General features: G+C 45.3%; 1 protein-coding gene across 8 annotated transcripts in view; it reads right to left on the reverse strand.

The window, feature by feature from the left end:
• The window catches only part of LOC140192879 (palmitoyltransferase ZDHHC3), a 162,380-nt gene that overhangs the window by 80,233 nt on the left and 57,022 nt on the right, over positions 1-25,125 (reverse strand). For all 8 annotated transcript variants that reach the window (XR_011884485.1, XM_072250389.1, XM_072250385.1 and 5 more), the window contains 3 exons: positions 19,498-19,594; positions 12,563-12,644; positions 5,907-6,037 (listed from right to left, as the gene is read on the reverse strand). Coding sequence is in view for 7 of the 8 variants with exons in the window: in XM_072250389.1 (XP_072106490.1) it covers positions 5,907-6,037; positions 12,563-12,644; positions 19,498-19,594 (310 nt within the window). In the remaining variant the exon portion in view is untranslated. The remainder of the gene's footprint in view (positions 1-5,906; positions 6,038-12,562; positions 12,645-19,497; positions 19,595-25,125) is intronic.

Raw genomic sequence — 25,125 nt, forward strand, 5'->3', positions numbered from 1 at the left:
GGAAGAATGCTCTTGCTCTTCAGTCCATCGCATCTGTGCCAAGCAAAATACCAAATTAAACTAAACCTGTCTGCCTGCAGCTGATCCATATTCAGCAAATCCCTGCCTGTTCATGTGCCCGGCTAAATGGCTGTTAAATGTTGTTATTGTATTGGCTCCACCACCTTCCCTGGCAACCCCCCCCATGTTTAAAAAACTTGTCCCCAAACATCTCCTTTAAGCTTCCCTCCTCAGCTTAACATTGCGCTTTCTAGTGGTTTGATATTTCTACTCTGAAAGAGACTTGACTTTCTTCTCTATTTATATCTCTCGGAATTTTATAGAATTCTATGAAGTCTTCTCAGCCTTTGCATCCCAGAGTAAACAACTCAAGTCTCTCCAACCTCTCCTGAATAAGCCCATAAGACAGGAGCATAATTAGGTTTTTCAGCTCAGTCTGCTCTGCTGTTCCATAATGGCTGATTTATTATCCCTCTCAAACCCCATTCTGCTGCTTTCTCCTCATAACCTCTGGCGCCCTTAAATTAGATTAGATAACTTTCTAATCTAGGCATAATCCTTGTGAACCTCCTTTGCAACCTCTCCATAACCTCCACATCTTTTCTGCACTGGGACGACCAGAACTGAACACAAGATTCCAAATGCTGCCTAATCAAAGTGTTATATAGCTGCACGTGACTTCAGTTTTATACTCAATGAAGGCGAGCATGCGTGCACCCTTACCACCAAACCTCTCTGTGCTACCAGTTTAAAAGAACTATTGACGTGGACTATAAGATCCCACTGTATACCAAGAGTGTACTGCTACTCAGTGTACCCTTGCCGTTTGCCCTTCCAAACTGCAACACTTCACACTTGCCGGATTAAACTATCTGCCATTTCTCCACACATCTGTAACTGATCTGAATCCCACTATATCCTTTACCATTCTTTTACGTTATCCAAAACTCCAATTTTTGCAGACTTACTCACCAGCTCATTTATATATTGATATGCAGTACAGTGAAGATGCAATGGAAGATAGAGTTTCTGAAACTACACTGGAACATTGTACCTGAACCAGAATTCGAAAATGCAAGTCAAAACTGCAGACAAAAATCAGAAATTAAAACTGAAAATGACAGATAATTCAATTGAAACATTAACTATTTCTCTTTTCACAGATGCTACCCAATATACTTAGTTACCAGCATTTTAATTCTGCTTAAATCATATACAAAAGTACTTGTTAGGAATAGATCTATTATTCCATCTCCACTGGCCAACAGCATCACAATGCCTTACACAGCCGAGGAACCAGGATCCAGCTAATCACTGGGAAAGACCATCAGCAAATCTCTGATTAAAAGCAGATGGTAAGGAAAAAAACTTCAAAAGTAAGATGCTCATAACATAGAAACATAGAAACCTACAGCGCAATACAGGCCCTTCAACCCACAAGGCTGTGCTGAACATATCCTTACCTAAGAAATTACCTAAGGTTACCCATAGCACTCTATATTTCTAAGCTCCATGTACCTGCCCTAGAGACTCTTAAAAGACCCTATCGTATCTGCCTCCACCACCGTCACTGGCAGCCCATTCCACGCACTCACCACTCTCTGCTTAAAAAACTTATCCCTGACACCAACCCCCCCGCCCCCCCCCCCCCCCCGCCGTACCTACTTCCAAGCACCTTAAAACCTGCGCCCTCTTGTGCTTGCTATTTCAGCCCTGGAAAAAGCCTCTGACTATCCACACAATCAATGACTCTCATCATCTTATACACCTCTATCAGGTCACCTCTCATCCTCCGTCATTCCAAGGAGAAAAGGTTGAATTCACTCAACCTATTCTCATAAGGCATGTTCCCCAATCCAGGCAACATCCTTGTAAATCTCCTCTGCACCCTTTCTATAGTATCCATATCCTTTCTGTAGTGAGGTGACCAGAACTGAGCACAGTACTCCAAGTGGGGTCTGACCAGGGTCCTATATAGCTGCAACATTACCTCTCGGCTCTAAACTCAATCCCACGATTGATGAAGGCCAATGCACCATATGCTTTCTTAACCACAGAGTTAACCTGCACAGCAGCTTTGAGTGTCCTATGGACACAGACCCCAAGATCCCTCTGATCCTCCACACTGCCAAGAGTCTTACCATTAATACTATATTCTGCCATCATATTTGACCTACCAAAATGAAGCACCTCCCACTTATCTGGGTTGAACTCCATCTGCCACTTCTCAGTCCAGTTTTGCATCCTATCAATGTCCCTCTGTAACTTACGACAGCCCTCCACACTATCCACAACACCTCCAACCTTTGTGTCACCAGAAAACTTACAAACCCATCCCTCCACTTCCTCATCCAGCTCATTTATAAAAATTATGAAGAGTAGTGGTCCTAGAACAGATCCCTGAGGCACACCACTGGTCACCGACCTCCATGCAGAATATGACCCGTCTACAACCACTCTGTGCCTTCTGTGGGCAAGCCAGTTCTGGGTCCACAAAGCAATGTCCCCTTGGATCCCATGCCTCCTTATTTTCTCAATAAGCCTTGCATGGGGTACCTTATCAAATGCCTTGCTGAAATCCATATACACTACATCTACTGCTCTATCTTCAATGTGTTTAGACACTTCCTCAAAAAATTCAATCAGCCTCGTAAGGAACAACCTGCCCGAGACAAAGCCATGCTGACTATTCCTAATCATATTATGCCTCTCCAAATGTTCATAAATCCTGCCTCTCAGAATCTTCTCCATCAACTTACCAACCACGGAGGTAAGATTCACTGGTCTATAATTTCCTGGGCTATCTCTACTCCCTTTCTTGAATAAAGGAACATCATTTGCAACCCTCCAATTGTCCTGAACCTCTCTCGCCCCCATTGATGATGCAAAGATCATCGCCAGAGGCTCAGCAATCTCCTCCCTCACCTACAACAGTAGCCTGGGGTATATCTCATCTGGTCCCGGCGACTTATCCAACTTGATGCTTTCCAAAAGCTCCAGCACATCCTCTTTCTTAATATCTACATGTTCAAGCTTTTTAGTGCACTGTAAGTCATCCCTACAATCGCCAAGATCCTTTTCCGTAGTGAATACTGAAGCAAAGTATTCACTAAGTACCTCTGCTATCTCCTCTGGTTCCATACACACTTTACCACTGTCACACTTGATTGGTCCTATTCCCTTACGTCTTATCCTCTTGCTCTTCACAAAACTTGTAGAATGCCTTGGGGTTTTCCTTAATCTTGCCCGCCAAGGTCTTCTCATGGCCCCTTCTGGCGCTCCTAATTTCTTTCTTTAGCTCCTTCCTGCTAGCCTTATAATCTTCTAGATCTCTATCATTACCTAGTTTTTTGAACCTTTTGTAAGCTCTTCTTTTCTCCTTGACTAGATTTACAACAGCCTTTGTACACCATGGTTCCAGTACACTAACATCCTTTCCCTGTCTCATTGGAACGTACCTATGCAGAACTCCACACAAATATCCCCTGAACATTCGCCACATTTCTTCTATACATTTCCCAGAGAACATCTGTTCCCAACTTATGCTTCCAAGTTCCTGCCTGATAGCCTCATATTTCCCCTTACTCCAGTTAAACGCTTTCCTTACTATCTCTTCTTTCAGTTGGTCCAGACGAAGGGTCTCGGCCTGAAACGTTGACTGTACCTCTTCCTAAAGATGCTGCCTGGCCTGCTGCGTTCACCAGCAATTTTTATGTGTGTTGCTTTCCTAACTTGTCTGTTCCTATCCCTCTCCAGTGGTATGGTAAAGGAGATAGAATTGTGATCACTATCTCCAAAATGCTCTCTCACCAAGAGATCTGACACCTGACCAGGTTCATTTCCCAATACCAGATCAAGTACAGCCTCTCCTCTTGTAGGCTTATCTACATATTGTGTCAAGAAACCTTCCTGAACACAACTAACAAACTCCACCCCATCTAAACCCCTTGCTCTAGGGAGATGCCGATTGATATTTGGGAAATTAAAATCTCCCACCATGAGAAACCTGTCCAGAATCTGTCTCCCTATCTGCTCCTTGATGTCCCTGTTACTATTGGGTGGTCTATGAAAAACACCCAGCAGAGTTATTGACCCTTCCTGTTCCTAACTTCCACCCACAGAGAGTCCGTAGACAATCCCTCCATGTCTTCCTCCTTTTCTGCAGCCGTGACACTATCTCTGATCAACAGTGCCACGCCTCCACCTCTTTTGCCTCCCTCCCTGTCCTTTCTGAAACATCTAAAACCCGGCACTCGAAGTAACCATTCTTGCCTCTGAGCCATCCAAGTCTCTGTAATGGCCACAACATCATAGCTCCAAGTACTGATCCACGCTCTCAGCTCATCCACTTTGTTCATAATACTCCTTGCATTAAAATAGACACATCTCAAACCATCGGTCTGAGCGCGTCCCTTCTCCATCACCTGCCTATCCTCCCTCTCGCACTGTCTGCAAGCTTTGTCTATTTGTGAGCCAACCACCTCTTCCATTTCTTCAGTTTGGTTCCCACACCCCAGCAATTCAAGTTTAATCAACCAATCAAAATCATCATGTTGCTGACAATCCATCAGTTCTTATAAAAATATCTTTAAGGTACACAGCTCCTCTAAATTTAATGCTACTACTGTCTAACTCTGTGTTGGATATGAATGTTAAATATGAGAAGTGTCTCAGCAGTGCGAGTCTGAGACTGTAAAACTGCCATAACTCAGCACTGGTGTGAAATGTTACACAATGAGCAGAGTTACTGTAATGGCTGGCTATGACATTGGCAGAGAGTTGAAGCAGTTTTCTCCACAGATAGCGTGTGTGGACCCAGTAACTGAGTGAAATCACACCTCCCAGCTTGATGAAGCTATTTAAAATTGTAACTTCATTAAGGTAATGAAAGAAAATGATGATGACACCAGAAAATGGCGGAGGTAGAAGATATGCCACGAAGAATGCCACATCATCTGCTCGTCGTGCTCTCAGGACCCATGTTGAGCTGTCATACTGCACAGTGAAGGGCACGGACGCAAGTTCGAGTGTGAAGATTGACAACTCAAAGTGGTCTCAACTTCCATACAGTTATACCAGGCGTGAACTATGAAACAAGGTCAGAGCTGTGCTCCTACATTCGAAGTGACAAATGTCATAAGATCCTGTGGCTCTAACTGGAGAGCAGCAGGGGATTTTGTTCAGTGCCCTGGGAAGTTTTCTTTTCTCAAAATCACCACTTTCTGCAGAGCCCATGTACAGATTGTTGTGGCGCTTACATAGAACATAGAACAGTACAGCACAGTACAGGCCCTTCGGCCCACAATGTTGTGCCGACCCTCAAACCCTGCCTCTCATATAACCCCCCACCTTAAATTCCTCCATATACCTGTCTAGTAGTCTCTTAAACTTCACTAGTGTATCTGCCTCCACCACTGTCTCAGGCAGTGCATTCCATGCACCAACCACTCTCTGAGTAAAAAACCTTCCTCTAATATCCCCCTTGAACTTCCCACCCCTTACCTTAAAGCCATGTCCTCTTGTGTTGAGCAGTGGTGCCCAGGGGAAGAGGCGCTGGCTATCCACTCTATCTATTCCTCTTATTATCTTGTACCAACAAAGTAGATTTCAAATTGATTGACAAAGCTATTATGTAGATGTTAAAGTACGAAGTAAGTACAAGTTTTCCGTTCCTCCTTATTTTCACCACCTTAGCTAGTGAGCTGCTCCCACTCTGAGCCAAAGCTGTACTATAAATTACATAAGATCAAAGTTTTACTCATTTCTCAGTATTGGCCTTAACAGACCAGAACCTTCAGCAGCAGGTAAACGCAGGGATCTCCAGGGCAGTTATATTTGAAAAAAAATACTGTGTACAAAACAACTGGCATAGCAACAGACATGAAGCGAAAAGGCCAAGTACTCACCGTCTCATCTGAGCAGATAGAGTGTACTTGGGTGCCAAACATCACAGCAGTGAAGATAAGGAAGAGCAGTCCCTCAAAGCACAGAAGGATGAGCAGTATTACTGTGGATGGTGGTGAGAATGAACTGCATTCTAGGAGAGGAGATGGATAACAAATACACACCATCAATATCACATTGACCTGTACACGTTTGCACACTTTGCTCAACAAAACGTAGTCGGCTTTGGACACATTTCTGTAACTGAGGAAAAGACGTGACTAATAATTGAGAAATAATGACAATGCAGCCAATCCCCTCTGATGAGCTTTAAAAATTAACTTCCAGTTTTGGAGGAAGAATTACAAATCTTGATTTTCTTGTAAGAAGACTTAAAGACCACAAGATATTGGAGCAGAATTAGGCCATTCAGCCCATCAAGTCTGCTCCGCCATTCCATCATGGCTGATCCTGGATCCCACTCAACCCCATACACCTGCCTTCTCTCCATCTCCTTTGATACCCTGACTGATCAGGAAACTATCAACTTCTGCCTTAAATATACCCACAGATGGCCTCCACCGCAGTCTGTGGTAGGCTATTCTACAGATTCACCACTCTCCAGCTAAAAATATTCCTCTTGAGCTCGTCAATTTCATCGACTTTACTTCAAACTTCCACCCAGCCCTCAAATTCACTTGGTCCATCTCGGACACTTCTCTCCCCTTTCTCGATCTCTCGGTCTCCATCTCCGGAGACAGACTGTCCACTGACATCTTCTTCAAGCCCACTGACTCTCATAACTACCTCAACTATACCTCTTCCCACCCCGCCACATGCAAAAATGCCATTCCCTATTCCCAGTTCCTCCGTCTCCGCCGCATCTGCTCCCAGGATGAGGCTTTCCGTTCCAGGACATCTCAAATGTCCTCTTTCTTTAAGGATCGTGGTTTCCCTTCTGCTGTCATCACTGATGCCCTCACCCGCATCTCCTCCATTTCCCGCACTTCGGCTCTCACCCCATCCTCCCGTCACCACAACAGGGACAGAGTTCCCCTTGTCCTCACCTACCACCCCACCAGCCTCCGGATCCAGCACATTATCTTCCACAACTTCCGCCACCTTCAACAGGACCCCAGCACTAAGCACATCTTTCCCTCTCCACCCCTCTCCGCTTTCTGCAGGGATCGTTCCCTCCACGACTCCCTGATCCACACGTCACTCCCCACGGATCTCCCACTCAGCACTTATCCCTGTAAGCGTAAATGCTACACCTGTTCCTACACCTCCTCTCTTGCCACCATTCAGGGCCCCAAACAGTTCTTCCAGGTGAGGCAACACTTCACCTGTGAGTCTGTTGGGGTCATCTATTACATCTGGTGCTCCCGGTGCGGCCTCCTCTACATCGGTGAAACCCAACGCAGATTGGGGTACCGCTTCGTCGAGCACCTCCACTCCGTCCGCCACAACAGACAGGATCTCCCGGTTGCCACCCACTTAAACTCTGCTACACATTCCTATTCGGATATGTCCATACATGGCCTCCTCTACTGCCATGATGAGGCTAAACTCAGGTTGGAGGAGCAACACCTCATATACCGTCTGGGTAGTCTCCAGCCCCTTGGTATGAACATTGAATTCTCCAACTTCCGGTAATTCCCTCCCCCTCCCTTCCCCCATCCCAGTTTCACTCTGCCCCCTCCCCCAGCTGCCTATCACCTCCCTCATGGTTCCACCTCCTTCTACTACCCATTGTGTTTTCCCTTATTCCTTCTTCACCTTTCCTGCCTATCACCTCCCTGCTTCCCCTCCCCCACCCCTTTATCTTTCCCCTTACTGGTTTTTCACCTGGAACCTACCAGCCTTCTCCTTTCCACCCTCCCCCCACCTTCTTTATAGGGCCTCTGCCCACTCCCTCTTCAGTCCTGACGAAGGGTTCCAGCCCGAAACGTTGACTGTTCGTTTCCACGGTTGCTGCCCGACCTGCTGAGTTCCTCTAGCGTGTTGCGAGTATTCCTCCTTACCTCTGTTCTAAAAGGTTGCCCCTCAGTTTTGAGGCTGTGCCCTCAAATTCTGGATATCCCCACCATAGAAAACATCCTCCTCACATCCAACCCATCTAGTCCTTTCAACATTCAGTATCAATGAGATCACCATGCGGTCTTCTAAATTCCAGTGAGTACAGACCCAAAGCCACCAAACACTCCTCATATGTTAACCACTTCATTCCCAGAATCATCCTTGTGCACCTCCTCTGGACTCTCTCCAATGACAACACATCCTTACTGAGATATGGGGCCCAAAACTTTTGGCAATACTCCAAGTGCAGCCTTCCTAGTGCCTTTTAAAAATCTCAGCTGCTGTAATTGAAGAGAATGATAATGCAACAGTTAATAGCAAATAAGTCTTTGATTAAACAGCACAGTGATTAATGGTTTTATTTAATTGTTCAGATAAAAGGGAATGGTTCCACTTGAGAACAATTACTTCCAACAACACAAATAACAGTCTGAGATCACCTTCCATTTTTCTGCTGAACAAAAGAACAGACCAGCTGTAATTCTGGGTGTCCAATGAGACAGGTATACAAAATTTTAATTATAAAATGCTGGAAGTAATCAGTAGCTTAGAAAGAGTCTGTGGAAGAAAGGGGTACCAGTACCCATAACAATGATAATGCCAGAGTCTACACGCACCTCGCACACATCCCGGATCAGTGCTGCTGCTGTGGGCCCAAACTCATCTTGTATCCTTGGCCCTGCTCCCAGGCTGTCCAGCTCTCAGATGATCAGAACTGAATACACATCTCCCAAGAAATGTTTGTAACCTGAAGCAAAAGATGCCTGCAAAGGGGGATTTTCCCATTGGGAAATATGGACTTGCGAGCCTATTTTGGGCTAATAATGATAATTGTTTAAAAGATTATACTGCGAAGGGCTCAATGTAGCAACGTTTCAACTGGGGACAAGAATATTTGTCTACAACTGGAAAGCAGATGGCAAATCCATCCCACCAGTCTCCCAAACGCTTCTTTGTAGGGTTTGTATAGAGTTGGGCATTTCTAAACCAGGGAGGGCCTGTACAGTACTTCAGTTGTATCCAGCAACACACATCAAAGTTGCTGGTGAACGCAGCAGGCCAGGCAGCATCTCTAGGAAGAGGTGCAGTCAACGTTTCAGGCCGAGACCCTTCGTCAGGACTAACTGAAAGAAGAGCTAGTAAGAGATTTGAAAGTGGGAGGGGGAGGGGGAGGGATGGAGCCAAGAGCTGGACAGGTGATTGGCAAAAGGGATATGAGAGGATCATCAGAAAGGAGGCCCAGGGAGAAAGAAAAGGGGGAGGGGGGAAACCCAGAGGATGGACAAGGGGTATAGTTAAAGGGACAGAGGGAGAAAAAGAATGTGTGTATATAAATAAATAATGGATGGGGTACGAAGGGGAGGTGGGGCACTAGCGGAAGTTAGAGAAGTCAATGTTCATGCCATCAGGTTGGAGGCTACCCGGACGGAATATAAGGTGTTGTTCCTCCAGCCTGAGTGTGGCTTCATCTTTACAGTAGAGGAGGCCGTGGATAGACATGTCAGAATGGAAATGGGATGTGGAATTAAAATGTGTGGCCACTGGGAGATCCTGCTTTCTGTGGCGGACAGAGTGTAGGTGTTCAGCGAAACAATCTCCCAGTTTGTGCCGGGACTCGCCAATGTATAGAAGGCCACATCGGGAGCACCGGACGCAGTATATCACCCCAGCCGACTCACAGGTAAAGTGTCGCCTCACCTGGAAGGACTGTCTGGGGCCCTGAATGGTGGTAAGGGAGGAAGTGTAAGGGCATGTGTAGCACTTGTTCCGCTTACAAGGATAAGTGCCAGGAGGGAGATCAGTGGGGAGGGATGGGGGGAACAAATGGACAAGGGAGTTGTGTAGGGAGAGATCGCTGCGGAAAGCAAAGAGGTGGGGAGGGAAAGATGTGCTTAGTGGTGGGATCCTGTTGGAGGTGGCAGAAGTTACGGAGAACTATATGTTGGACCCGTAGGCTGGCGGGTTGGTAGGTGAGGACAAGGGGAACCCTATTCCTAGTGGGGTGACGGGAGGATGGAGTGAGAGCAGGTGTGCATGAAGTGGGAGAGATGTGTTTGAGAGCAGAGTTGATAGTGGAGGAAGGGAAGCCCCTTTCTTTAAAAAAGGAAGACATCTCCCTCGTCCTGGAATGAAAAGCCTCATCCTGAGAGCAGATGCGGCGGAGATGGAGGAATTGTGAGAAAGGGATGGCATTTTTTCAAGAGACAGGGTGAGAAGAGGAATAGTTCAGATAGCTGTGAGAGTCAGTAGGCTTACAGTAGACATCAGTAGATAAGCTGTCTCCAGAGGCAGAGACAGAAAGATCTAGAAAGTGGGGGGAGGTGTCAAAAATGGACCAGGTAAACTTGAGGGCAGGGTGAAAGTTGGAGGCAAAGTTAATAAAGTCAATGAGCTCAGCATGCGTGCAGGAAGCAGCGCCAATGCAGTCGTCGATGTAGCGAAGTAAAAGTGAGGGACAGATACCAGGATAGGTTTGGAACATAGATTGTTCCACAAAGCCAACAAAAAGACAGGCATAGCTAGGACCCATACGGGTGCCCATAGCTACACCTTTAGTTTGGAGGAAGTGGGAGGAGCCAAAGGAGAAATTATTAAGAGTAAGGACTAATTCCGCTAGACGGAGCAGAGTGGTGGTAGAGGGGAACTGGTTAGGTCTGGAATCCAAAAAGAAGCAGAGAGCTTTGAGACCTTCCAGATGGGGGATGGAAGTATATAGGGACTGGACATCCATGGTGAAAATAAAGCGGTGGGGGCCAAGGAACTTAAAATCATTGAAAAGTTTCAGAGTGTGAGAAGTGTCACGAACATGGGTAGGAAGGGATTGAACAAGGGGTGATAAAACCGTGTCGAGGTATGCAGAAATGAGCTCGGTGGGGTAGGAGCAAGCTGAGACAATAGGTCTGCCAGGACAGGCAGGTTTGTGGATCTTGGGTAGGAGGTAGAAACGGGAAGTGCGAGGTGTGGGAACTATAATGTTGGTAGCAGTGGATGGGAGATCCCCTGAGCGGATGAAGTCGGTGATGGTGCGGGAGACAATGGCCTGGTGCTCCTTAGTTGGGTCATGATCGAGGGGTAAATAAGAGGAGGTATCCGCGAGTTGTCGCTGTGCCTCGGCAAGGTAGAGGTCAATACGCCAGACTACAACAGCACTCCCCTTATCGGCAGGTTTAATAGTAAGGTTAGGATTAGTGCGGAGGGAGCGGAGAGCAGAGCGTTCGGAAGGAGTGAGGTTGGAATGGGAACAAGGTGTGGTGAAGTCGAGATGGTTGATGTTCCGTCAGCAGTTAGCAATAAAGAGATCCAGAGCAGGCAGAAGACCAGAGCGGGGTGTCCATGAAGAAGAGGAGGGTTGAAGACGGGAGAAGGGGTCATCGGTGGGGGTGGAAGAGTCCTTGCCGAAGAAGTGGGCTCGAAGACGGAGCTGGCGGAAGAAGAGTTCAGCATCATGGCGCACACAGAACTCGCTGAGGTGTGGGCGAAGGGGGACATAGGTAAGGCCCTTACTGAGGACAGAGCGCTCTGCCTCCGACAGTTGAAGGTCGGAGGGGACGGTAAAGATCCGGCACGGATGAGAGCTGGGATCAGAGGGGGGAGGGGGAGGGAGGCTGGTAGTGTTAGTGGAGAGGGGAGGATTGGGGTGAGAGGAAGATGGAGCCCCTGAGAGCCCAGGAGTTGACGGTGGGATCTGAGGGAGATGGGGTTGCAGGGTGGTGGTGGGGGAAGGGGAGACGGGAGTCACAATAGCAGCACGTGAAGACCCGGCCTGGAGTTCAAGGCTGGGGACGCAGTTGGTGGTTGTACAATCGCTGTGAAGGTGTCCATGGTCGTTGCTGGAGTCCGGGTTTTGAATATGCCCTGGGGTGTTGGAGCCGGCGAGATCAATGGCAGGGGCCGTAATCAATTTATTTATTTATATACACACATATTCTTTCTCTCTCTCCTTTTTCTCCCTCTGCCCCTCTGACTATACCCCTTGCCCATCCTCTGGGATTCTCCCCCTCCCCCTTTTCTTTCTCCCCAGACCTCCTGTCCCATGATCCTCTCGTATCCCCTTTTGCCAATCACCTGTCCAGCTCTTGGCTCCATCCCTCCCCCTCCCGTCTTCTCCTATCATTTTGGATCTCCCCCTCCCCCTTTCAAATCTTTTACTAGCTCTTCCTTCAGTTAGTCCTGACGAAGGGTCTCGGCCTGAAACGTCGACTGCACCTCTTCCTACAGATGCTGCCTGGCCTGCTGCGTTCACCAGCAACTTCCATGTGTGTTGCTTGAATTTCCAGCATCTGCAGAATTCCTCGTAGTTGTATCCAGCCTTGGTTTTATAAAGATCATATTCGATAATAAATATCTCACTGATGTATATACATGTCAACCCAAGCTCCTTTATAACCTTTCCTAATGCCCGGGAATAAAACTCCCATTCTTAACACCCTCACCTGACAGCCACGCACACACTACAGTGAGACACGCAGCATGGCCACAAGGCACAAAGCATTGAGCCCCCTAGTACGACTAATTGTAACACCTTACTGTACAAGGTGCACCTTTAACTAGAAAATATATTTTAAAATAACTGAATTAGGGAATGTGCATGAATACTTACTCAGCCATTCCTCTTCAAAACAATACAGAAAGTGGAAGCAAACCATGATAAGAGCATGTAGTGATATCAGAGCAATATACATCTGAAATACAAACAAGACAACCTCATCAGTTAGTTAAATGTCAACAAAAAACTGGAAAATAAATGTTGAGGCAGTGCCAAGTTTAAGCTATCACTGATAACAGGGTATAGCCAAAATCCAGTATCACAATAATACAATAAATTACATTAGAAGGAACAGAGAAGCTAACCTCACATCTGTCCCACAATCTGTTTGACCCCCGACCATCAGGCAAGAAGTACCCGTTACACAAAGAGAAAGACCAGAGAACAGCAGCTTCCTCCGGGCTGAGAGATCACTGAACATCCTACCACTGCCCAGGTCTCATCATGTATGAAGCACCAGCAGCGTTATACTGTTTCGTTTTAAACTTAAGTCATTAATGCATCTTATGCTAAATGTCAATCTTCCCGAATATATTTTGTATTTTGTTAATTTATTTATGGCAATATTATTTCATGTGTTGTGTGTGTTGTATGTACTGTGTTGTACACATTGGTCCAGAGGGAAGTTGCTCCGTTTGGCTATATACACGAGTATGGCTGAATGACAAAATTGAACTTTAAATAACAATACAGTAGGTCCTCTTGGGAACCAGGAGGGTAATCTACATGTAATACCAGAGGATATCAGTGATGTGTGATCATAATGCCGTTCGTTTCAAAGCAAATGTGGAAAAGGATGGGTCTGGTCTGTGGGTCGAGATTCTGAATTGGAGAAAGGCCAATTTTGATGGTTTCAGAAATGATTTGGCAAGTGTGGATTGGGACAGGCTGTTTCCTGGCAAAGGTGCATTTGGCAAGTGGGAGAACTTCAAAAGTGAAATTTTTGAGAACGCAAAGCTTATATCTGCCTGTCAGAATAAAAGGTAAAAATAAGAGTTTTAGGGAACCTTGGTTTTCAAAAGATATTGAGGCCCCGGTTAAGGAAAAAGAAAGGAGATGCAAAGCAGGTATAGGCAGGTAGGAACGAAAGAGGAAACCTGGAGGGCTACAAGAAGGCATGAGGTTGCCCTAGCAGACACAATGAAGGAGAATACCAAGGGATTTCTACAGGTATGTTAAGAGCAAAAGGATTGCAAGGGACAAAATTAATCCTCTGTAAGAACAGAATGGCAATCTATGTGTAGAACCTAAAGAGATGGGGGAGATCTTAAAGGTATTTATTTGCATCTGTATTTATTTGAGGGACAGACTACAATCTATAGAAGTAGGGCAAAGCAACAGTGAGGATTACAGAGGAGGAGCTGTTTGCTATCTTGAGGCAAAATAGATTGGATAAATCCCCAGACTCTTCCAATGGTGTTTTCAGACCCTGTGGGAAGCAAGTGCAGAAATTTCAAGGGCCCTAGTAGAGATATTTAACATCCTTAGTGACAGGTGAGGTACTAGAGGACTGGAGGATAGCTAATGCTCTCCTGCTGTTTAAGAAAGGCTCTTTAATAAAAAATAAAACAAGGCTGGAAATCCTGACATCAATAGTGGAAAAGTTATTGCAAGGTAATCTAAGGGACCAGATATATGACAATTTGGACAGACGTGCACTGATTAGGGATAGTCAGCATGGCTATGTACATGGAAGGACATGTCTAAGCAATCTTAGGGTTTTTTGAGGAAGTGACCAGGAAAGTAGAAGCAAAGCAGATAATGTTGTCTAATTAGATTTTAGCAAGACATTTTTGACAAGATGAGGTAGTAAATTGGATAAGACATTGACTTTGGTGGTAGATAATTGCCTCTCTGACTGAAGGCCGAACTAGTAAGAGTGCTGCAGCGATCGGTGTTGGGTCCATTGTTGTTTGTTATCTATGTTAATGGTCTGAATGATAATGTGGTAAACTGGGTCAGCAAGTTTGCAAATGACTCCAAAACTGGGGATGTAGTGGACAGCGAGGAAGACCATCAGAGCTTACAGTGGGATCTGGACTAGCTGTAAAAATAAGCCGAAAATTGGCAGATGTAAGTTAACGCAAACAAGCATGAGGTATTGCACTTAGTCCGTGTGCCAGTAGGGTTGGTGGTCAGTACCATCTGATGGGAATAATGCTCATAGTGATTTTTGGCAAGGTATATATCTCCAGAGTTAGAAAATATGTGATAGCATTACACCAGTGGTAGCTTTATGGTAGCCACATTTCTGGAACAATGGGCCTCAATCTTGTCACAAAATGCTAAAGATGTGTGTCTTCTGAGCAGATCACTACAGACTGATATCCCTCTCCTGTGGCATGGGCAGCATGGAGAAGTAGGTGGCCATCTGCTTCTTCTTGTTCACAGTGAAGAGCTGACACCTCCTCACTGTCTTGAGATGTGATTCTGTAACACTTGTCATTCACAGTTGCATACAGAATCTTCTCCTGTGGCTTTGCTCTGTACTCCGCCTTCCTCCATTCATGGACTGTGAAGCTAATGAGACTATTTTTGTTACTGACTTTGGTCAGGAAGCTCCTCCACTGCCTCACCATCTGTGTGCCTGTGATACCTTGCAAATCATGACCTGTCCCTTCACCCCATAGAGATCTTTCACTATTCTTGATAGAGTTCTCCTTGTATGTGTTGAACACAACATCTGTTCTGCTATTCTGACTGCCTTCCCTCAGAGCCATACCCAGAATTGTTGTAGCAACATCTCTGAAAGTAACTTGATCACCTTTCACTCTTTGAACCAAGTTCATTCCATCAACCCCTGTAGCAGAGTTTCCTGGGAGTTGCTCTTCTACTGCGACATTTTTCTGCAAGGTTGTAGCTAAAGTAGCTTTATTTGTCTTTCTCAGCAATCCTTCAGGTGTGGACAGGGCCCAGAGCAATGGACCAAGGGGATGAGAAAGCATATCCTCCATACGTAGACTGCGCCCTTGTGCCATCACTATGATGTGCCCAAACAAAGACCTGTCTGCTACAAGGTGATCGCCCTCCCATTTGATTTCACTTCTCTCTTCTTACACATATCACTGAATGTTTTCAGCTTGTTGGTTTTCATTGAGTCATGGAATTTCTTTGCTGGTGGGTCTTCCTCTAGTCTCTCATCCTTGAAGGTTGCATAGCATTGCTCACCAATCTCATATGCCTTCATCAGGTCGGAGGCAATGTCCTTGGGGGCAGCCTTTGCTGTAGAGATGCTAATGAGGTCCCGCTTCGCTGCAAATGGGTTGACCCATTCGTGTATGAGGCTAACCACTGCTGAAACTGCTTCCTCATCTTTCTGGATTCTTGGCCGCTGTAGCTCCACATGACAAAGCCCTGATTTGTTGCCTTGCCCCAGCTCCCTTAACTGTCCCAGGAATGCACTGCGGTGCTCAGCTGTTATGTAGTAACGCTTGATAGCTCCAGCATTCAGGCTGAACCGTGATGTGCCTCCAGGAGTCTGTGTGTCTTTGTTCACTGTGGTTTCAATAGCCTGGTCCACAGGGATCTGCCCGAAGGGGTTGTTACTTGACAGCTGCACTGAGAATTGGCCTGTCTTGAAGGCCTCATACACAGAAGGATTCTTCTCTGGGAGGTTCATCATCTGAGCAAAGTAAGGGGACAGGTACCTGGCATAACTCATCTTATCACAGGCAGAGCACCATGGGATCACAGAAAGCTACCACCGCTGCAATGCTATCACATATTTTCTAGCACTAGGGGTGTACACCTTGCTGAAAATCACTATAAGAATTATTCCCCCCAGATGGTACCGGTGGCCCAAATTTGGGGTCCTGGCTCACGGACTAACTTCGGTAGGCCCAACCAGAGTAGGTCTTACATAGTGAACGGTGGGGCACTGAGGAGTGTGGAAGAACAAAGGGATCTGGAATTACAGGTCCATGATTCATTAAAAGTGTCGGCATGGGTAGAAAGGGTGGTAAAGAAAGCTTTTGGCACGTTGGTCTTCATAAACCAAAATATTGAGTATAGGAGATGGGATGTTCTGTTGAAGTTATACAAAATGAGATCTAATTTGGAGTATTGTGAGTAGTTTTGGTCATCTACCTACAGGAAAAATATAAATAAGGTTGAAAGAGTACGGAGAAAACTTACAAGGATGTTGCTGGGACTGGAAGATCTGAGTCATATGGAAAGATTGAATAGGTTAGGACCCTAGTCCTTGTAAAATAGAAGACTGAGGGGAGATTTGATAGAGGTATACAGAATTATGAGGGGATATATAGGGTAACTGCAAGCAGGCTTTTTCCACTGAAGTTGGAGGGGGGGGGGCGCTACAACTAGAGGCTACGGGTTAAGAGTGGAAGATGAAAAGTTTAAGGGGTACATGAAGGGAAACTTCTTCACTCAGAGTTGTGAGAGTGTGGAATGAGCTGCCAGTGCAAATTGTGCACATGAGGCCAAGTTCAATGTTTAAGAGAAGTTTGTAAAGGTATATGGAGGGCTATGGTCTGTGTGCAAGTTAATGGGAGTAGGCTGTTTAAATGGTTCGGCACGGACTAAATGGCCGTAAGGGCCAGCTTCTGTGCAGTCCTGAATGAATTCTTCTCATAGGCATTTACAAAGGAGAAGGATAAGGAAGCTGGCAATTTAAGGAAGCAGTACACTGGCAATCTGGAGCATGCCCATATCAGTTTCCCAATGAACGGTCCTCGCCCAAAAATTCAACTGATTATTCCTTTCCATAGATGCTGCCTGACCTGCTAAGTTTCTCCAGCATTTTCTATGTGTTACTCTGTATCATAAAGTATTACAAAGTTAAAAAGCTCTAAATGTTAGTATGTTAAGAAGTTGAGGCTTGACAGATATTTTTGTATTTCCACCAGTTACAGATGAGGTTCCAGAGACTAGACAACAACTAATCTTGGCCCCTCAATCAAAAAGAGCAGCAGATATAAGCTGATTAACTATGCATCTTAAAGCTTACAGCAGTAGTGAGGGACAGGACTCGTGTTTAAATGGAAACACGGGATGGTTAAGAAGGGTCAATGTGGTTTTGTGCATGGAGATCACATTCCAATTCTGACTGAAATTTACACAGATCAGCATAGATATTATGTTGTTTCTGCAATCATGTAGTTGAGCGAAGGGCAGGGCTGGCAGCTTATTGCTCCAGGGTATGGCAGTCACCAGAGGAAGTTGTGGAGGCAAGTACAATTACAATGTCTCAAAAAAATTTTGGACAGGAAATATTTAAAGTGGGCCAAATGCAGGCAAATGAATTGAATTGACTATTTCTTGCATCCTTCATATACATGGGTAAAAATCTTTACATTACATCTCCATCTAAATGTGCAATTTATAATAAATAGTATGCACAACAGGGCAGTCAATATAACATAGAAATACAATTGTATTAGCATAAATTAATCAGTCTGATGGCCTGGTGGAAGAAGCTGTCCCGGAGCCTTTTGGTCCTGGCTGTTATGCTACGGTACTGTTTCCCAGATGGTAGCAGCTGGAATAGATTGTGGCTGGGGTGACTCAAGTTTCCAATGATCCTTCGGGCCCTTTTTACGCACGCCTCTGTAAATGTCCTGAATAGTGGGAAGTTCACATCTACAGATGCGCTGGGCTGTCTGCACCATTCTCTGCAGAATCCTGCGTTTGAGGGAAGTATATTTCCCATTCCAGGCAGTGATGCAGCCAGTCAATTGTGCCCCTGTAGAAAGTTCTTAGAATCTGGGGGCCCAACTTCCTCAACCGTCTGAGGTGAAAGAGGTGCTGTTGTGCCTTTTTCACCACACAGCTGGTATGCACAGACCACGTGAGATCCTCAGTGATGTGTATGCCAAGGAACTTAAAGCTGTTCATCCTGTCAACCCCAAATCCATTGATCTCAATGCAGATGTAGCCCTTGGCCAAAGCATTTACTTATCATTGACATGAGTGCTTCAGAACGCCAGTCGTTCAGACACGTTACCTTGGTCTTTTTAGGTACAGTAACAATGGTGAATGTTTTGAAGCAGGAGGACATTCGAGAATGGGAGGGGGACAGATTAAAAATGTCTGTAAACACACCTGCCAGTTGTACCGCGCACACTGAGTACTCGCCCTGTGACTGTCCACTCGTTGGAAACACCTGCATACTTCGGCCTCAGAGATGACCAAGGTGCAGGTCACAGTGACTCTCCTCAGGGACTCAGTGTTGGCAACATCGAATCAAACGTAAAAAAAGATTTAGCTCATCTGGGAGAGAGACAGCGATGTTGGAAACTCCAGTGTGTTTAGCTTTGAAGTCTGCGACGGTGTGCAGACCTTGCCATAAGCTGTGTTGTCAGTGTGGACCTTGCCATAAGCTGTGTTGTCAGTGTGGATCTTGTCCCTGTATTGCTGTTTCGCTGCCTTGATGACTTTGCGCAGATCGCAGCTCAACTGGCGTTAGGTCAAGTACGTAACTTGGGCAGCATGAGATGAGTTGACCTGGAAGATGGGGTTGTGAAAGTAGTACACGGTGTGCCTGTTTTCATAAGTCAGGCCACAGAATATAAAATTTAGGACATTCTGCATGTTTACACAGCACTGTTAAGGTCACATTTCAAGTATTGTGTGCGGTTCCGTATACACCGTATGAAGATGAGGTGGTATTGGAGAGGGTGCAAAGGAGATGCACTAGAATGTGGCTTGGATTGGAAGACTTTGGTTATGGAGAGAAATCGGATAAGCTGGGCTCGTTTTCCTGTGAGTGAAGGAAACTGAGGGATGACTCAATGGAAATATATAAAATTATGACAGACATATATAGGGTAGAGAGAGAATATGTTTCCCTTGTTAGGAGCATAAAAATACAGGGCATGGGTTTGAGGTGTAAGGAAGGAGTTTTGAAATGGATTTGAAAGGAAAGTTTTTTTAAAAGAAGAAACATTAGTTGACACCCAGAACTCTTGACAAATGTTGGTGGAATCAGATACAATTACTACATTTTACATTCACATATCACCAGTACTTACTGTAAACAATACAAAGTACTTCTGGTTATTTTCTCCCACACAGTTGTTAACCCATGGACAATGATGATCCATCTTTCGAATACATCTTTTACATACACTGCAAGGCAAGTTTGAACATTTGAAGAAAGAGCAACAAGAGTCACTTAATCAAAATGGTTTATGATGCCTCCTCCATTACCAACACCCTAGCATTCCTGAATTGGAAAATTACTGATATTTTTAATTTTAAAGCACCGGTATATATTCACAGTAAACACAGTCCTCCTTTTCTCTTTGCCGGCAAATAGATCCACATTCAATATCTCTTCACCACAATATAGGGTGGTAAAACAGAGGCTTCAGCCCACTAAGGTCCATGCTGATCAGCACCCATTTACCTGTACCCCATTTTATAATGGCTTTCCCTCCACTCCCCAAGCTTCTCTTACTCAAGTACACACAAGGGGTAACTTATGGTCCTGAATTAAGCTAGCAATTCATCTTTCTTTCAAGGTCTAGAGAGTACCCCTGTGGCTGTACCCCTTGACAATAAGTACTCCTGTTTGAGTACTGTTGGGGTGGGGGGGGGGGGGCGACCAGCCTATCTGGGGGAAGCCTCTGGCACAGAGTCTGGCCCTGTGGCTCAGAAGGGGAGGGAAAGGAAGAGGAAGGCAGCAGTGATAGGGGACTCCATAGTTAGGGGGGTCAGACAGGCAGTTCTGTGGGAGCAGGAAAGAAACACGGATGGTAGTTTGCCTCCCAGGTGCCAGGGTCTGGGATGTTTCTGATCGCGCCCAAGATATCCTGCAGTAGGGGGGAGAACAACCAGAAGTCGTGGTACATATTGGTACCAATGACATAGGTAGGAAAAGGGAAGAGGTCCTGAAAACGGACTACAGGGAGTTAGGAAGGAAGTTGAGAAGCAGGACCGCCAAGGTAGTAATCTCGGGATTACTGCCTGTGCCACGTGACAGTGAGCATAGGAATAGAATAAGGTGGAGGACAAATCTGTGGTTGAGGGATTGGAGCAGGGGGCAGAGATTCAGATTTCTGGATCATTGGGACCTCTTTTGGGATAGGTGTGACCTGTACAAAAGGGATGGGTTGCACTTGAATCCCAGGGGGACCAATATCCTGGTGGGGAAGTTTGCTAAGGCTGCTGGGAAGTGTTTAAACTAGAATTGCTGGGAGGTGGGAACCGAATTGAAGAGACTGGGGAAGAGGAGGTTGGCTCACAAATAGAGAAAGCTTGGAGACAGTGTGAGAGGGAGGATAGGCAAGTGATAGAGAAGGGAGGCGCTCAGACTGAAAGTTTGAGATGTGTCTATTTTAACGCAAGAAGTGTTGTGAACAAATCAGATGAGCTTAGAGCGTGGATCAGTACTTGGAGCTATGATGTTGTGGCCATGACAGAGACTTGGATGGCTCAGGGACAGGAATGGTTACTTCAAGTGCTGGGTTTTAGATGTTTCAGGAAGGACAGGGAGGGAGGCAAAAGAGGTGGAGCGTGGCACTATTGATCAGAGATAGTGTCACGGCTGCAGAAAAGGTGGGATTGTCTACGGAGTCTCTGTGGGTGGAGGTTAGGAACAGGAAGGGGTCAATAACTTTACTGGGTGTTTTTTATAGGCCACCCAATAGTAACAGGGACATCGAGGAGCAGATAGGGAAACAAATCCTGGAAAGGTGTAATAATAACAGATTTGTCGTGATGGGAGATTTTAATTTCCCAAATATCGATTGGCATTTCCCTAGAGCGAGGGGTTTAGATGGGGTGGAGTTTGTTAGGTGTGTTCAGGAAGATTTCTTGACACAATACGTATATAAGCCTACAAGAGGAGAGGCTGTACTTGATCTGGTATTGCGAAATGAACCTGGTCAGGTGTCAGATCTCTCAGTGGGAGAGCATTTTGGAGATAGTGATCATAATTCTGCCTCCTTTACAATAGCATTGGAGAGAGATAGGAACACACAAGTTAGAAAAGCATTTAGTTGGAGTAAGGGGAATTATGAGGCTATCAGGCAGGAAATTGGAGGCTTAAATTGGAAACATGTTCTCAGAGAAAAGTACGGAAGAAAGGTGGCAAATATTCAGGGGATATTTGTGTGGAGTTCAGTATAGTTACATTTCATTGAGACAGAGAAGTTAATGTAGGGTACAGGAACCGTGGTGTACAAAGGCTGTAATAAATCTAGTCAAGAAGAAAGGCTTACGAAAGGTTCAGAGAGCTAGGTAATGTTAGAGATCTTGAAGATTATAAGGCTTACTAAGGAAATTAGGAGAGCCAGAAGGGGCCATGAGAAGGCCTTGGCGGACAGGATTAAGGAAAACCCCAAGGCATTCTACAAGTATGTGAAGAGCAAGATGATAAGACGTGAAAGAATATGACCTATCAAGTGTGACAGTGGAAAAGTGTGTATGGAACCGGAGGAAATAGTAGAGGTACTTAATGAATACTTTACTTCAGTATTCACTATGGAAAAGGATCTTGGTGATTGCAGTGATGACTTTCAGCAGACTAAAAAGCTTGAACATGTAGATATTAAGAAAGAGGATGTGCTGGAGCTTTTGGAAAGCATCAAGTTGGATAAGTCGCTGGGACCGGATGAGATGTATCCCAGGCTACTGTGGGAGGTGAGGGAGGAGATTGCTGAGCCTCTGGCGATGATCTTTGCATCATCAATGGGGACGGGAGAGGTTCAGGACAATTGGAGGGTTGCAGATGTTGTTCCTTTATTCAAGAAAGGGAGTAGAGATAGCCCAGGAAATTATAGACCAGTGAGTCTTACCTCAGTGGTTGGTAGGTTGATGGAGAAGATCCTGAGAGGCAGGATTTATGAACATTTGGAGAGGTATAATATGATTAGGAATAGTCAGCATGGCTTTGTCAAGGGCAGGTTGTGCCTTACGAGCCTGATTTAATTTTTTGAGGATGTGACTAAACATACTGATGAAGAAAGAGCAGTAGATGTAGTGTATTTGGATTTCAGCAAGGCATTTGATAAGGTACCCCATGCAAGGCTTATTGAGAAAGTAAAGAGGCATGGGATCCAAGGGGACATTGCTTTGTGGATCCAGAACTGACTTGCCAACAGAAGGCAAAGAGTGGTTGTAGACGGGTCATATTCTGCATGGAGGTCGGCGACCAGTGGTGTGCCTCAGGGATCTGTTCTGGGACCCTTACTCTTCATGATTTTTATAAATGACCTGGAAGAGGAAGTGGAGGGATGGGTTTGTAAGTTTTCTGATGACACAAAGGTTGGAGGTGTTGTGGATAGTGTGGAGGAGTGTGGAGGATCAGCGGGATCTTGGGATCTGTGTCCATAGGACACTCAAAGCTGCTGTGCAAGTTGACTGTGTAGTTAAGAAGGGATACGGTGCATTGGCCTTCATCAACTGTGGGATTGAGTTCAACAGCCGAGAGGTAATGTTGCAGCTGTATAGGACCCTAGTCAGACCCCACTTGGAGTACTGTGCTCAGTTCTGGTCGCCTCACTGCAGGAAGGACATGGAAACCATAGAAAGGGTGCAGAGGAGATTTACAAGGATGTTGCCTGGATTGGGGAGCATGCTCTATGAGAATAGGTTGAGTGAACTCAGCCTTTTCTCGTTGGAGCGATGGAGGATGAGAGGTGACCTGATAGAGGTGTATAAGATGATGAGAGGCATTGATCGTGTGGATAGTCAGAGGCTTTTCCCAGGGCTGAAATGGCTAACACGAGAGGGCACAGTTTTAAGATGCTTGGAAGTAGGTACAGAGGAGATATCAGGGGTAAGTTGTTTTTTTGTTTAAAAATGCAGAGAGTGGTGAGTGCGTGGAATTGGCTGCCGGCAATTGTGGTGGAGGCGGATACAATAGGGTCTTTTAAAAGGCTCCTGGATAGGTACATGGAGCTTAGAAAAATAGAGGTAACCCTAGGTAATTTCTAAAGTACATACATGTTCGGTACAGCATTGTGGGCCGAAGGACCTGTATTGTGCTGTAGGTTTTCTATGTTCCTATGTAAGTATGCGGCCAATTGAGGAATATATAGACCACATTCAGGCAGAAGGGATTAGCTTAATTAGTTCAGCATAATATCCTGGGCATAGGGCCTGCTCCTGTATACTCCTGTTCTGAGTTCTTACTAGACAAGACAAATAATATTTTGGTTCTTGATTTTCATTCTTCTTACCAATATGAATACTATTAAATTTCCACGGGTTTTATACCATCTGCCATAACTTTGCCCACTCACATAATGCACTTACAGATTCTTCACAACTTTCTCACTTTTCTTTGTGTTATCAAACTTGGGTATGTACTCAGCCACTTCATCCTAGTCATTATTATTGGTTCCTGCACTGATCCCCAATTTATTATTTAGAGCTTCCTAACCTGATCTCTAATCTTTTCTGTCTTTACCATGCAAGTTAATACTTCACCATCAACATCAAAGCCCTTGTATTGTGTAATGATCTGCCACCTTATCAAATGCCTTTTGGAATCCAGAGGCACCAGGTTCACTGTTTCTTGTTCACTTAGTTACACCCTCAAAAACAACACTTCTCAGTCAACCATATCAAACCTGCCTAATCATATTATGATTTGCTCTACTTGCCAAGTTCACGCGTTCCATCAACTTACAATACCCTGCTTCTCCCCTCTCCCTTCGAGAATAGTGAATGTAAAGTTACAAACTGACAATCCCTTGGAATACCTCCAGAGCAGGGGAATCTGTGAACACGTCTACTATCACAACATCCTAAAGATACAAGCAATCAGGGTCAGGGTTTGTCCCATTAGCATTCCTTCATACTTTTCCAACATGGAACAGCACAGCACACACACACAGAGGCCATTCAGCCACAATGCAGTGAAAAAGCAAATCAAAAACACCGAAACACTAATCCTCCCCCCCAACCCCACCTATACCATGTCCATATCCCTCCATCTTCCTCACATCTATGTGCCTGTCCAAACATCTCTTAAAAGCATCTAATGTATTTGCCTCTGCCACCAATGCAGGCAGCATATTCCAGGCATCCAAAACTGAGTAAAAAACTTACCCCTCACATCCCCTTTGAACCTACCCCCTTCTCACCGTCAATGCATGCCCTCTGGTATTAGACATTACAATCCTAGGAAACACATGCTCTGTCTACTCTATGCCTCTGATAAACTTGTAAACCTCTATCAGATCTCCCCTCAGCCTATGGTGTACCAGAGAAGACAACCCAAGTTTGTCCAGACTCCCATGATAGCCTATGCCCTCTAAACCAGGTAGCATTTTCTTCAAAGCCTCAACATCCTTCCTATAGAGGGGCAACCAAAACTGTATGCAATACTTTAGATGTGGCCTAACCAGAGCTTTATAAAGTTGCAACGTTACCTCCGAACATTTCAGCTCAATGCCTCAACTAATAGAAGCAAGCACTGCATTGGCCTTAACCACATTATCAGCTTGTGTAGCCACTTTCAAGGAGCTACGAACTTGGAACTGAAGATCTCGCTGCTCTGCAACACTGTTAAGCATCTTACCCTTTAACAGTCTACTGTCGATCTGTTTCAAGAAGGCTGATTGATGGCTTTTGAGAAATTAGTAACTAAATATTCTCTCTCATACTCACATTTCGGTTAAACTCCACCTGCCACGTGTCTGCCCATA

Source organism: Mobula birostris, unplaced genomic scaffold (assembly GCF_030028105.1).
Source record: "Mobula birostris isolate sMobBir1 unplaced genomic scaffold, sMobBir1.hap1 scaffold_296, whole genome shotgun sequence".
Taxonomy (NCBI): domain Eukaryota; kingdom Metazoa; phylum Chordata; class Chondrichthyes; order Myliobatiformes; family Myliobatidae; genus Mobula; species Mobula birostris.